Source organism: Mustela nivalis (genome assembly GCF_964662115.1).
Source record: "Mustela nivalis genome assembly, chromosome: 8".
Lineage (NCBI taxonomy): Eukaryota > Metazoa > Chordata > Mammalia > Carnivora > Mustelidae > Mustela > Mustela nivalis.
In genome coordinates, this window is record NC_139027.1 from 65,456,234 (window position 1) to 65,470,166 (window position 13,933).

The 13,933-nt window shown below is 34.7% G+C and overlaps 1 protein-coding gene and 1 long non-coding RNA gene across 7 annotated transcripts in view; one reads left to right on the forward strand and one right to left on the reverse strand.

Annotated features, from left to right (window-relative positions):
* The window catches only part of LOC309870964, a 56,939-nt gene that overhangs the window by 29,134 nt on the left and 13,872 nt on the right, over nt 1–13,933 (reverse strand). For 2 of the 5 annotated variants that reach the window (XR_014314893.1, XR_014314894.1), the window contains exons 4-5: nt 11,920–12,021; nt 8,397–8,646 (exon numbers count right to left, since the gene is read on the reverse strand). This is a non-coding gene — a long non-coding RNA (uncharacterized lncRNA). Of the gene's footprint in view, nt 1–4,304; nt 4,429–6,988; nt 8,647–11,919; nt 12,022–13,933 lie in introns of those variants that run through there. The other 3 variants (XR_014314896.1, XR_014314897.1, XR_014314895.1) reach the window with 2 other exon arrangements.
* The window catches only part of PNPT1 (polyribonucleotide nucleotidyltransferase 1), a 47,370-nt gene that overhangs the window by 27,458 nt on the left and 5,979 nt on the right, over nt 1–13,933 (forward strand). For both annotated transcript variants that reach the window (XM_082743579.1, XM_082743580.1), the window contains exons 15-25: nt 223–259; nt 2,636–2,702; nt 2,785–2,874; nt 4,020–4,073; nt 8,587–8,693; nt 9,135–9,206; nt 9,297–9,360; nt 10,852–10,935; nt 11,246–11,329; nt 12,399–12,505; nt 12,588–12,643. In XM_082743579.1, coding sequence (XP_082599705.1) covers nt 223–259; nt 2,636–2,702; nt 2,785–2,874; nt 4,020–4,073; nt 8,587–8,693; nt 9,135–9,206; nt 9,297–9,360; nt 10,852–10,935; nt 11,246–11,329; nt 12,399–12,505; nt 12,588–12,643 — 822 coding nt within the window. The remainder of the gene's footprint in view (nt 1–222; nt 260–2,635; nt 2,703–2,784; nt 2,875–4,019; nt 4,074–8,586; nt 8,694–9,134; nt 9,207–9,296; nt 9,361–10,851; nt 10,936–11,245; nt 11,330–12,398; nt 12,506–12,587; nt 12,644–13,933) is intronic.

Genomic DNA, 13,933 nt, shown 5'->3' on the forward strand with positions numbered 1-13,933 from the left:
AGCAAAATTGTTTTACTAAATCTTCGTAAAATTCATTCATAAAACCCCAGAAAAAAATACTGTCTCTTACATTCATCCTTCTGATTCTGGTTTTCAATTTCAGACAAACTCTCTTTAATACATAATTATTTTTTAAATCCCCTTAAATCTTTTTAGTTGCTTATTGAAGTTATTTTTTTTGTATTTATATGATGTTTTTAATATTATGCTTTTTGTTTGTAGTGGAATAAAAGATAAAAATTTCATGCTGCACTATGAGGTAAGGTGAATATTACCCCTCATATTTTATGAAAAATTTTCAGGATATAGCAAAGTTGAAAGAAATTTAGAGTGAATACCCATATGCTCACTGCTTAGGTTCTACTATTAACATTTTACTATGCTGATTTTATTTATCTGTTAAGGTGGATTTGGGCATGTTCTTTTATTGCATGCAGAAGGGAATTTAGAGAAATAAGTCATAGTTTTCAGTCAGTAACTTCATGTTCTGAGTCATACATAAAAGTTAAATTATAGTAGACAATTTTATTTTAATCAAGAAAACATTGTACCCATTCACCGGTATCAAACAAAAGTGGGGCTTTTCAATGCCTCAGATGACAAATCACCTCCTCCCTTTAGTTCATTTAAATGTTCATATTTTTACTAAGTTGATTAGTAGTAAAAGAACTCTGAGGTATTTAATAGTAAATTGCTTTATGTGAAACTATTAAGAGTTCGTGATTGAATTGATATACAACTAAGTCCTAAGGCACACTAGACATATCTAGCACTTTTAGTATTTGGAGCATAGTTGTTGGAAGGCTAGTGTGAAAGCAGCAAGTCACTTCACTTCTGAGTGACTGTTGTTGGCTGCCCAGAATCCCAACATCTCAATTTTTTTGAGCATACTATGATTAATAGAGAATATACAGAAACCTAGAGATTTTCACAGATTTGCATCCCTTATAAATATCCTGTTCTTAATATACTCTGATGCTGCAGAGGCCAGAAAGGAATTATAATTGAGTAAAGCATATCCTTTGCCATGAGCTGCACAGCACATGGATGGCAGTCTTTAAAATGGGCAGCTGTGGGGGTACCTGGGTAGCCCAATCAGTTAAGTGTCTGCCTTCAGCTTGGGCCATGATCCTGGGGTTCTGGGAACAAGCCCCACATTGGGCTTCTTGCTCAGTGGGGAGCCTGCTTCTCCCCCTTCCTCTGCCTGCTGCTCCTCCTGCTTGTGCTTGTTCTCTTCTCTCTGTGTCATATAAATAAATGAAGTCTTTAAAAAAATAAAAATAAATAATAAAAAGGACAGCTGTGAAAAATGCACCTCTAGATGATGACTGGCAACAGAAGTGAAGAGAGAGGCAGTAAAAGGATATGGGCGGTTATTGCTACCTCATTTCATTTTTTAAAAACTTTTTATTGTAAAATAAAACACAGATACTGAAAATGATATAAAACAAAGGATGGTATAATGAGTTTTTATAAGGCAGAGAATCTTAAAACCACCACTGAAATCAGAGAATAGAAATGTTCCCAGTCACCCCTGAAGCCCCTCTATGCTTTTCATCCTAGTCTCAACACCCTTCTTTCCCTGAAAGTAACTACTCTCCTAAATTTTATAGTAATTACTTCTTGCATTTCTGGTATATATCTGTATACTGTATTCTATAATCTTGTCCATTTTTTTTTTTAATTTGGTATTTCTGTAAGTCTCTGTTAATCTATAGTTTCTTCTCCAACATGTTCTTTTCTTTTTAATCTGTCTCTTGAAGTCCCAGAGCCATTTACCTGTAGAGGTCCCTGCAGTCTGGGTATTGAATGATTACACACTCATGGTGCAACCCAGCAAGTTTCTCTGTCTATCTCCTAAAAACTGACTGCAGTCCTGAAAATTGACTGCTAGATCCAGATGCTTGAAGATTCATGTATTCCTTTTTAAAAATATTTGTTAAACTGGAATTCCAAGATTTTATGGGGTATTTCCCAGTATTTTAAATGATTGCAACTAAGTCATATTCCTTTGAGACACTATATTGGTCAAATAAAATAGTTTGCAACCTCTGACTAAAAGAAAACCCTTACTGGAAAAGATCTATTTCCTTAATGAGCATTTCTTTTTTTTTTTTTTTTTTTTTTTTAAGATTTTTTTCTTTATTTATCTGACAGAGATCACAAGCAGGCAGAGAGGCAGGCAGAGAGAGAGGAGGAAGCAGGCTCCCCGCAGAGCAGAGAGCCCGATGTGGGGCTCGATCCCAGGACCCTGGGATCATGACCCGAGCCGAAGGCAGAGGCTCAACCCACCGAGCCACCCAGGCACCCCTTAATGAGCATTTCTTTTTAAATTTGCATATATTTTTCTTATAAAAATATAATACTTCATCAGTGTTAATAATTTAAACATAATAGAAACTTACATTGTGAATCCCCATAACTATCCATTTCCCACTCTGGTTCAAATACACATTAGAAATAGCTACGTTTAGTAATTTGATGTAAATTTCAGATACACATTTTCTGTGTATATAAATGAACTTTTTAAAAAAAATGGGATTCTACTATTTTGTAACTTCTTTTATTATATTGATACTATATCTTAGGTCTTTCCATGTCAGCTGTTTATGTATCTGTTTTTTTGTTTTTTAAGTTTCCTCCTTATGCCACTAATGAAATTGGCAAAGTAACTGGGGTGAATAGAAGAGAACTTGGGCATGGTGAGTACAAATCTATAAACTTACATGGTATTCTTATGGGGACTTAGTACATTTATGCTTATTATTTTCTATTCTAATTCAGGTGCTCTTGCTGAGAAAGCTTTGTATCCTGTTATCCCCAAGGATTTTCCTTTCACAATAAGAGTAACATCTGAAGTCCTAGAGTCAAATGGTAGGATATTAAAATAAATTTTTCCTCTAGTCAAAGAGACCAGAATTCCCTGTTACAATCTTTTCATAACTTATGTTACATTGTGCTTATTACCACAGTGCCCAAGTCTATGACAAAAGAAAAATGTGCTTAGTTAATCATAGACTGTTTAAATCGCTGTTCTTAGCTAATGAGATGTTTTGAAAGCAATATAAAACAAGTATTTCTCTTTATGTATCTTTTATAGCAGATCCAGTAGGGGTTATTTGTTTTTACAAACAAACCATAGAGCAAGGCCAGCTTCCAGAGAGAAAAGGACAAAAGAGACTGATCCATTAAGCAGGGCGGGGATACCTATCAAGTATCACAAATATAAGCAGGCAGCACAGAGAGAGTGGCTGGGCTGAGAGATCAAATTTAGCATGCCTGGGTGCTCAGTCGGTTAAGCATCTACCTTCAGCTCAGGTCATGATCCCCAGGGTCCTGGGATCAAGTCCGCTTCAGGTTCCTTGCTCAGCGGAGAGCCTGCTTCTCTCTCTGCCTGCCATTCCCTCTGCTTGTGCACTCTCTCTCTCTCTCTCAAATAAAATCTAAAAGATCAAATTTAAATTAACATTAAGTACTCACGTCAAGGCAAAGTACGGCCATTAGAGACAGAAAGGTCACAGTGATGGTCACAGATACTTAAAAACAACAACAAAAAAAACCCCGCTGAATTTAAGCTAGAGACTTTTTGTTCTTTACAGGGTGTGACTAGGCTATAACTTGGGGTCCAGTGAGAGAGCCAGAGCCTATCCTGTATCTTTAACTGCCTTCTGATTAAGCAACAGAAGAGGCATGGTGGTTGTTCTGGGAGGTTTCTTAGAATCTATAGCACTGCTGTCCTATAAAACTTTTTATGATGATGGAAATTATTTTCATACTATACAGTAGAGGAACTGAATTTATTTCAATTAATTTAAATATAGTAGCTACATGTACCTAATGGCTATCATATTGGACTGTGTAGCCCTATAGTTTGTGGTTTAACAGAGCTTGCCTTAATTGCTTTTAAAAAGAAAGAAGGAAAGAATACTGAATATTTATAAGGCAATAAACAATAGTAACAGTTTTCTACATTAAAAAAAATCAGTATATTATAAACAAGTATTTTTTTGTTTCAATAGGATCATCTTCAATGGCATCTGCATGTGGTGGAAGTTTAGCATTAATGGATGCAGGTAAAAGAATTATGTGTCAAAGCTACTAATGCTTTATCTCTATTTAATTAGTATAAAATATAAAATCTCTTTAAAATTACATTTTGATAAGACCTGGAGAAGTCAGATTACAGATTATCAAACCAGGCCAGAGCAAGATAGTTACAAAGTGCAGCTTCAGCTATACAGATAATTACTAGAATTCTTATTTCTGGTAAAAGGGAGAACACTGAAATTATGTACTTGCCTTGGTGATCCAGTGAGCCTTCTTACCTTCCAAAAGGTAAAGAGCTCTATAGTTGATTCCATTCACCAATAAAGTTTGGACCAGGAAGCAGAAGTATTTAGGATCCGTAAAGGAAAATAACCATGTAATCTTCCATTCAATTTGCAAACCATGAGAAGCACAGTACCACGCACAGAAGGATACACAGAATTTTAGGAAGAAAGACTATAAGAGGTTCAGTATCATCTCTCAGTTTGAAACACTAAAAGGGGAAACATGTTAAGGCTCTGAAAAACAATTTCTGTATCTCACCAATGTTGCTGTTCAAGAAGGAAGGGAACCTAAAGATACTCAAGAGGCTACATGGAGCTTCCCCTAAGTTCACACATTTATAGTACAGAAAAACAAAGTAGAAAGGATACTATAACCAAGGATGAGATAGAAGAATTGTGTGAATATATAATAACACTATCTAGAAAGACGAAAACTTAAGCCAAAGCAAAAAAACAAAACAAAAAACAAACCAACCTAAAAGTACTTTTCTAGTTGTGTTCAGTGCCAGAAAAGCATAAGGTGATATTTAAGGTTGCTGGTAAAATATTTTTTTTTTTTCACCTTCATACATTCATTCAGCCAGTCTTTACTAGATGCCACCCCTGTGCCAAGCACTGAGCTTTTGGGACACAGTGATGAACAAAACAAAGCCCCTGTCCTGGTGGAGCTTGCATTCAGTCAGTCTTAAATTTTTGTACTGGGAAACAATATATTCTCAAAAAGGTGAATTGAAAGATAAAATAAAAGGAAATTTTAAGATGCTTTTAAATGCTTTAATTTTAAATTTTTTAATTTTAATTTTTAAATTTTAAATTTTATTTTTAAATTTCTTTAATTTTAAATGCTTTAAATGAATTCAGATCTTTTGGTCTTGACAAAAACCCAACCTAAGTAAAGATGAGAACTTCAGGATGAGATACCTGACCAATGTTGGCAGTATTTGAAAAATCAGAAACTAATATACGAAGGACACAAAAAGTTCTTAATTTTGAAAAAAAAAAAAGTAAAGTATTTTCTATAAAGCATAACCTAGTGAACTTGACAGTCACCCTTAGCAAAACTCTTAAAAGAGATTATTTAAGAAAAAAAGGGTTATAAGTATTTTTAGGAAGGAGGGGGCTGTGAAGAGAAGGGACGAGAGGGACTCATTTAAAATAAATCATGTCGTAAAATAATGTTCCACTTTGGAAACATTACCAGATTTGGAGTGGGGAGGGTGATTGCTGCTTACACTGTTTCTAGAGTAGCTTGGCAGCTCGTGATTTTTCTGTAAATGATACAGAAATTGAGATGGATGATAGGTGCACCATCATAACTGGTTGAAGCATGAGCAGAGGAGACAAGCAAATCTGATCAGTAGGATGGTTTGGTCAAGTGGAATGCCTGAAGATGTTTCCTTCTAAGCCCTGTCCCTTTCAGTGTTTTTATTATTGAATTGACTTAGAACACTAATTCTAATTAGTGCCTGCTAATTAATTAAAAGGATACTGCTAAAAAGGAATGCATGACTGATGTGTTAAATGACAATTTTGATCTCTAAAAAAATGTTAAGATAAAAAATAAGAAGCTAAATAGAAAACAATTGAATTTGACAAGAATGAATGTTAAGTCCTGTGGGAAAAGCCAACAAAGGGTGTGCAATTCAGCTCAAACACATGAATGCTTGTCATTCCTCACATAGGCACTATCTTACTTTAGGGATACAAATGGTACCTGTTTTCTAAAAAGCTTATAGGCACAAAAAACACAAGATCAGGGAGATTAATTCAAATAGGTAAAAGGCAAAAATATGTACAATATGGATGAAAAATTAGGTTGAAGGTACTTGGCTTCATAAAGACAGTTACATTTCATCTGGTTCTAAAGGCTGAGTAGTTGATCTCTCATTAGGAGGAGGACCCATATTTCATGTGAAAGAAACATAATGGGCGAAGTTATGAAGCCGTATAGTATGTTTCTAAAATGTATTTTTAAAAATTAAGTAATAAATTGGGACCACCTTTTAAAAGTCATTGTTATGTTAAGAATTTTGAACTTAAAGCTAGTATTTCACAACTCAGTAATCTATGACTAGTGTTCCTGCTGGATGTTGATTATTATATACCATGAAAAAAAAGTCATTCTGTTCTAAACTACATTAAGCAGGGTTAAGCAGGTTTATTTAATATGAGTTAAATAAGCTTTAACATGCTATTGTGAATTCTGAATCTCTAGGAACAGGATATGCACTATTCCCAAATGTTTTTGACCATAGAACATGTATAAAATTTACTGAAAGCAAATAGTGGGGAACTCAGGAGAATTTTATGTAGAGGAATGGTGTGATTTGAATCTGATTTATTTTCTTTTTGGTAGTTTTTCCCAGCTTAGGTGATAGACCTAGAGGATGAAGTGGGAGAGAATGGAAACGGGGGAGAGACTAAAACAGGGGATACTAGACAAGGAGAATGTTGTCAGAGCAAGAAATAAAGGAAACTTAGACTAAAGGAGTAACAATGGATGTTTCAGTAGGAAAGGACAACTTTCTACAGAAATTTAAAGGACAAACTATTAGATCTTTGTGGACTTCATATTAGGAAATGAGGAAAAAAGTGTTGATTCTGGACAAGTATCTTAGTTGCATTCAACCAAGATAAGAAAGACAAGACAAAAAGGATTTATTGGGTATGCTTATATTTTATATATATGTACATACATATAACATGCTTTGGGAACATTTAACTGGAAATGTCCAATAGCCATATTGGCTGTATAGCTCTAGAGCTTAGTAGCAAAGAGAAATAGATAGGAGAGAGAGATTTTTTAGGTCATCAACATTATAGGTTATGGTTAAAAACAAGAGCATAAGTGAGATTGCTTAGAGAATATGAAATGATATCCCTTGGCACAATCCTTTTTAATAGTTAAATTCCAAGTGATAAAACCTTAAATGTTTTGTAAAAAAAAAAAGAAAGGAAGAAAGAAAAGAAAGAAAGAAACATGGAAAATTTTATCAAATCTTAGGAAAAACCTTTCTAAGCAAAATCCAGGAACCATGATAACGTACAACTTTAAAATTCTATACAGGAAAATAAATCACAATAAACAAAGTCAACTGACTAGGAAAATAATATATTTCCTTTAATAGTCTACATTTATATTTAACAAAGATGTACTGTTCATGTTGAAAGAGCTTTTATAAATCATTAAGAAAAAAAGACTAACAAACAAGTAGGAAAATGGTTGAAAGCCATGAACAGGCAATTCAGAGAAAAAGAAATATAAGGGGTGCCTGGGTAGCTCAGTTGGTTAAGCATCCAACTCTTGATCTCATCATGGGTCTTGATCTCAGTGTTGTGAGTTCAAGCCCTGCATTGGGCTCCATAGCTGGGTGTGGAGCCTAAATAAATAAACTAATTAAATAAACAGTTTATAAACATTTTTAAAAGTTTGGTTTCACTCATAAAAAAATCAAATTAAAAACAATAAGCTACCACTTTTGCCCTTTATATAACAAAGGTCAAAAGATCTGACAGGAATTAAGAAAATAAAATAGCAGGCACCCTCAAATACAGCTGGTAGAAATATAAAATGCTGCACTCTGGAAGGCAGTTTGACAGATTTATAAAAATGTAAACCCATATACCTTTTGACGCAGTAATCCTACTTCTATTATGTGGCTTATAAATCCATTCAGGGAGTACTGAGCAGCCATTCAAAAGAATAAGGTAGAACTTTGTGTGGCATTATGTGTCATTATCCAAGGTATGTTATTAAGTGAAAAAAGGCAAGGTGCAGAATAGTGGGCACATTCACTATGCTTCCATAAGTAAAGAGAACAAAAGATTACACTTTGATTCATATTTGGGCACAAATTTTCTGGGAGGATACACACACACAAAAAAACCTACTGATGGCTTTCATGGAGCAGTGAGATGAGGGGTTTAGGCTGGAGGAATTTACCAATAACATGGTTACATTTCCAAAAAAAGAAGATAAACATACCAAAAGTAAAAAGACAAATAGATTCTATTAAGAGTTAAGTGTGCTATTTTTATAGAGATATTTGTGAGAAAAGTGATTACCTGTTTATTTGTTTTAAGGGGCTTTTTTCATATGCTTAAGAAGAAATGAGGTAGATACATGACCTTTCCAACTTGGTTCTGATGACGTCAAATTTAAAACACCACTCACATATTAAATATCAACAGAATGATAAATATGTGTGTTAGGTTGATGTACACATTACATACAAGCTCTTCTTCTCAATTATAGGAGTTCCAATTTCATCTGCTGTCGCAGGTGTGGCAATAGGATTGGTCACCAAAAACAATCCTGAGAAGGGTGAAATAGAAGATTATCGTTTGCTGACAGATATTCTGGCAAGTATATCCATGTTTTCAAATATTCAGTGGTGAAGATGACACATATTTTATAAGCGTTGGATGCTTAGAAGAATAACATTACTTGGTATTACTTATCTTACTTTCCTCCTCTGCTTATTAGCCTTGGATTTTATAGGATGTGAGTTAAAATATACATAAAGCAGTATAAATATCCATAACGGCTCACTTTAGGGTGATCATAAATGAATCCCTGTGCATTTATGGGGGGACAACATGAACTTAAAGTAATCTTCTGATTAAACAGTTCTAACTTAAAAAGCCACAAATTAGAAGCAATAGTTACCGTAGAAGATACTTCTTTGTTTTTAGTCTTAGAGGACATGGTTTACTTCGCTAGATGTTTTTTAAAATTCCTCTATTCTGCCTGGATGAATTTTGTTTTTGTTTAAAACTATATCATTTCTTAAATTCCTTCAGGGAATTGAAGATTACAATGGTGACATGGATTTCAAAATAGCCGGCACCAATAAGGGAATAACCGCATTACAGGTATTTTAAACCTATTTTGTTTCACTTTTATAATATTTAAATAATGTCATGAATCAGTATTTATATAATTTTTTTACTTTTCCACATCAGGCAGATATTAAATTACCTGGAATACCAATAAAAATTGTTATGGAGGCCATTCAACAAGCCTCAGGTAAGCTAGTGTGCCTGATTCTCTTTCCATCATTTTTCATTTATTCATGACAACTATAATTCCCATTAGACATATTAAAAATGGGCTTTTTATAAAGTACTGTTTTGGAAATGAAATTTCAAACATTTATGAGAGACCAGAGAAAATTCCATTTTTATAAGTGACTCCCTAAGATAAGATTTATGGAGAAAGAGGGCTATAAGTAGAATTGTAAAGGTAATTAGGATATGAAGAGCTTTGATTACTCAGTTAAAGAATTTGGATTTTACTCCATAAAAACTAATACTACTGCTATATCTTATCACATTTTTTTATATATAGTTCACCTCTAAACAATGTGTGCTCAAACTGCACGGGTACACTTATACGTGGATTGTGTTTTGTTTCTGTGGGCTTTTTTTTTTTAAAAAGTTGGCAACAAAAGCATTTATTTACAGCAGAAAGCATTTATTTTCTATTGCCCATTCCACCAGATGAACTGAAGGCAGCTGACACAGAGGTCATGTCTGCTACACTGAGTATCCTCTGAGTCCTGCTGAGGCAATTAGCAGCTCCTGCGGATGGGGGGGGGCCATGACTGGGCAGGGCTGCAGATTACCCAGTGTGCTGAGAAGGTGGTCCCATCAAGCATCCAGGGCTGGCCAGCAGACTGGACTGAAGTGGAGAAACATGCCCAGAGGGATTAGGCATGTTTAGGAAGTCCTGCACTAAGTCCTCTGTGCCTGTGGGGTTGGGAGGGGACTCATTCCCCACTATTGCACCTTGGCCCTGAAGCTTCCTGGAGACCAGCACACTCACATGTGGCCACAGGTATGAGTGTATGGCCATGGGTCAGTGGTACATGTCCATGCAGATGAAGCAGCATTACTATGCTTCCATGCAACTGTTGCAGCCCGCAGGCCACCCAGGGGTTGCCACTGCTGAGCCTAAGCCACCAGGCTGTGGAACTATGCCATCCCAGAGCCAGCCCCCTATCCCATGGCTATGCAAATATTTTTCAATAAATATACAGTACTGTAAATATATTTTCTATTCCTTATGGTTTCTTTTTTTTTTTTTTTTTTAAGATTTTATTTATTTTTTTGACAGAGAGAGCAAAGCTGGCAGAGAGGCAGGAAGAGAGATGGGGGGGAAGCCCATTGAGCAGACAGCCCGATGCAAGGCTTGATCCCAGGACCCTGTGATCATGAGCTGAGCTGAAGGCAGAGGTTTAACCCACTGAGTCACCCAGGCACCCCTCTTTATGGTTGTCTTAAGGTTGTCTTAACCTTTTCTTTTCTCTAGTTTACTTTATTATAAGAATATCGAGTATAATAGATAAACATAAAAAATGTGTCACTTAACTGTTTTATGTCACGAGTAAGGCTTCCAGTCAATACTAGGCTATTAGTAGTTAAGTTTTGGGGAATCAAAAGTTTTACACGAATTTTGTTCGTTCAGTTGTTCAAGGGTCAACTGTGATTATAGTTTTTATGTTTTTATCTCTTATAGTGGCAAAGAAGGAGATACTACAGATTATGAACAAAACTATTTCAAAACCTCGAGCATCTAGAAAAGAAAATGGACCTGTTGTAGGTAATGTATTAAAGTTATTATTTATTCTGTCATAAGGTAAACATTAATATATGAAAGTATATTATTATATTTAAATTTCCTTTAACTCCATACACAAAACAAAAATATTTTTAAATATTTCTATAAATATTTTAAATTTGGGGAGGTATTTTTAGACATTAGAACTTACAGAAACTTGAGTCAAGTAACTATTTTTCTATTTCCCATGAAATAGTTTTACATGTGCATATGCAAAAAAAAATTTGATCAAGATGTTTTAGGTTCATATATGTATTTGAATTATTTACAGTTTGTCTTTACTACATTTTAGAAACTATTCAGGTTCCATTATCAAAACGGGCAAAATTTGTTGGACCAGGTGGATATCATTTAAAAAAGCTTCAGGCTGAAACAGGTAAGAGTTGTATGATGTTTGGGAGTTTTATTTTTTTATGTTTTTTAGAGAGGAAGGGGAAAAGTGGGAGGGGGAGAGAGAATCTGAAGCAGGCTCCATGTTTAGCATGGACCTCAACTTGAGGGCTTGATCTCACAAACCTGTATCATGACCTGAGCCAAAATCAAAAGTCAGACACTTAACCAACTGAGCCACCCAGGTGCCCCAAGTTTGAGGGTTTTAATGGTAGGCCCCATAAGTTGCCATTTCATCTCCATTATATTCAAAAAATATGTTTGAGATATGTGAGAACAAGAGAAAAGAATATAATGCTGTCATGTCTTTAAGTTTTCTGTATGCCTCTTAATAAATCAGCAGTCATTCTTAACTAAATTCAAGAAGGGTGACCTAGAATTCATTGATTTCTTTGTGACATTTTAAAATTGAACATTCAGAAAAATCTTTAGTTTATCACTTCAGAGGATTTTGCTGTCATTTTCTATTCTGCTGTTTTTCACTTAGTCTTATTTAGACTTTTATTTGAAGAGTATGTGTAGAAATAGTATGCTTTGTTTTTTCTAGAAACAATCTTTGAGTTACCTAGTACTTACCAGCTTTGAGGTTACTGAAGGAAGGTGAGAAGCATAGTTGTCTTAGCCAGCGCTTTAGGTTGAGAAACTGACATGTCATCCCTCATCCATCTGTTCACGACACTAGAGTAAGAGAAAGAAAAAGTGAGGAAAAGGTTACAGTATAGAAGCTACTCAAAATTAAAAGAGCAAAACCAAATCTTCAAAAATTAGAACTTAAATGTGCTTTCTCCTACCAAACTCTTGAGCTCCAAGAACACAGAGATAGTGACTGACTGTTGTTTCCCCTGGCCAGAGTACAATGTCAGATACATAACAGGTGTGCAATGTGTTATATGTTGGTGAATGAATCTCTTCATTCCTAAAGCAATGAGTAAATATAACACAACTCTGCCCAGCTACTTATACATCAGTCCCCTGCTCTCACATCTACTTTGTAAGACTAGGCTTCACTAAAGTGAGCAATTTAACTTTAATATGTTAAATTATCTTTTTAAAAGGAGTAACTGTTAGTCAGGTGGATGAAGAAACATTTTCTGTATTTGCACCAACACCAAGTGCTATGCATGAAGCAAGAGACTTCATTACTGAAATCTGCAAAGATGATGTAAGTTTAGATCTTATAATACTTACTTTTTTCTATATTTTTTTGCTTTTTATTCATCTTATGGCTTATTTTGCACTTACAGCAAGAGCAGCAACTAGAATTTGGAGCAGTGTATACCGCCACAATAACTGAAATCAGGTAATATCAACCAATACACTATGCTGGGGGTTTTTGTTTGTTTCTTTGTTTTTTTAAGATTTTATTTATCTGACAGATCACAAGTAGGCAGAGAGGTAGGGGGAAGCAGGCTCCCCACCTAGCAGAGAGCTAGGACCCTGGGATCAGACTTGAGCCAAAGGCAGAGGCTTTAACCCACTGAGACACGAGGTGCCCCCACTATGCTGGTTTTTGTAAGATTTATATTATTATTTATATTTATATTATTTATATTATAAGCACATGTTAACTTCATATTTGCATTATATATGTTGAAAATCTTAGGTATTTAGATTTTATGTCAATTACCTGCCACAAATTATTTTTAAGGTATAATTTATTTTCTATGCCAGTTTGTTGATTTTCAGTAACATGATTCTGTGATTATAATTGTACTAATAGATTCTTCTAAGTGAATTGTTTCCTTGAACCAAATTTCCCACCACTTAAATTTTCCCAATAAACAGTAAAACAGGCCCAGATAGACCTAGCAGTGTTCCTTTTTTTTTTTTTTCTAGTAGTGTTATGTTGGTTTGTTTTAAAGATAGTACTACTTAATGCCTAATTAACATTTCTTTAAATGTCAATTTCAACCTCAAAGTATTTTTTATCAGCTAAAAAGATTGATTTTGGGGGGATGAGAAAATCCCCTCTCCTTTTTAAAAAAATATTTTATTTATTTATTTGAGAGAGAGAAAGGTAGCGAGAGGAAGCAGAGGCAGGGAAGAGAGGGAGAAACAGACTCCCCAGGAACAGGGAGCCCAATGCGGGGCTCAATCCCAGAGGACCCTGGGATCATAACTTGAGACAAAGGCACACACTTCATAGACTGAGCCACCCAGGCGCCCCTGAAAAATCCCCTTCTTAAGGAAAAAAATACATATATATATATCAGATGTAGCCTGAGTGTTCAGAGCTATTTGAAATGAATAACAAAAGCCAATGGAATAATTTGTTTAATATCATAGGTGAAAAACTGAGAAATGAGATAGCTTATTTTAGTAGACTAGTGAAAAAAAGACAGATTTTGTAATGAAATAAATACCTTATTTTATCCAGCCCCCTTCCTTAAACCATTATTTAATAGGTTGATGATTCATCTACACTACTTTAAAATATTTAATGTCGTTTATCCCTCTCCTCCCCGTTCATGTTCTTTCACTCTCTCTCAAATAAAATCTTTTAAAAAATAAATAATTAATGTCATTTCAAAATGGGGAAATAGAGAATTATAGAAGAATATATAGTGTAAAAGCTTGTCATTACACAATG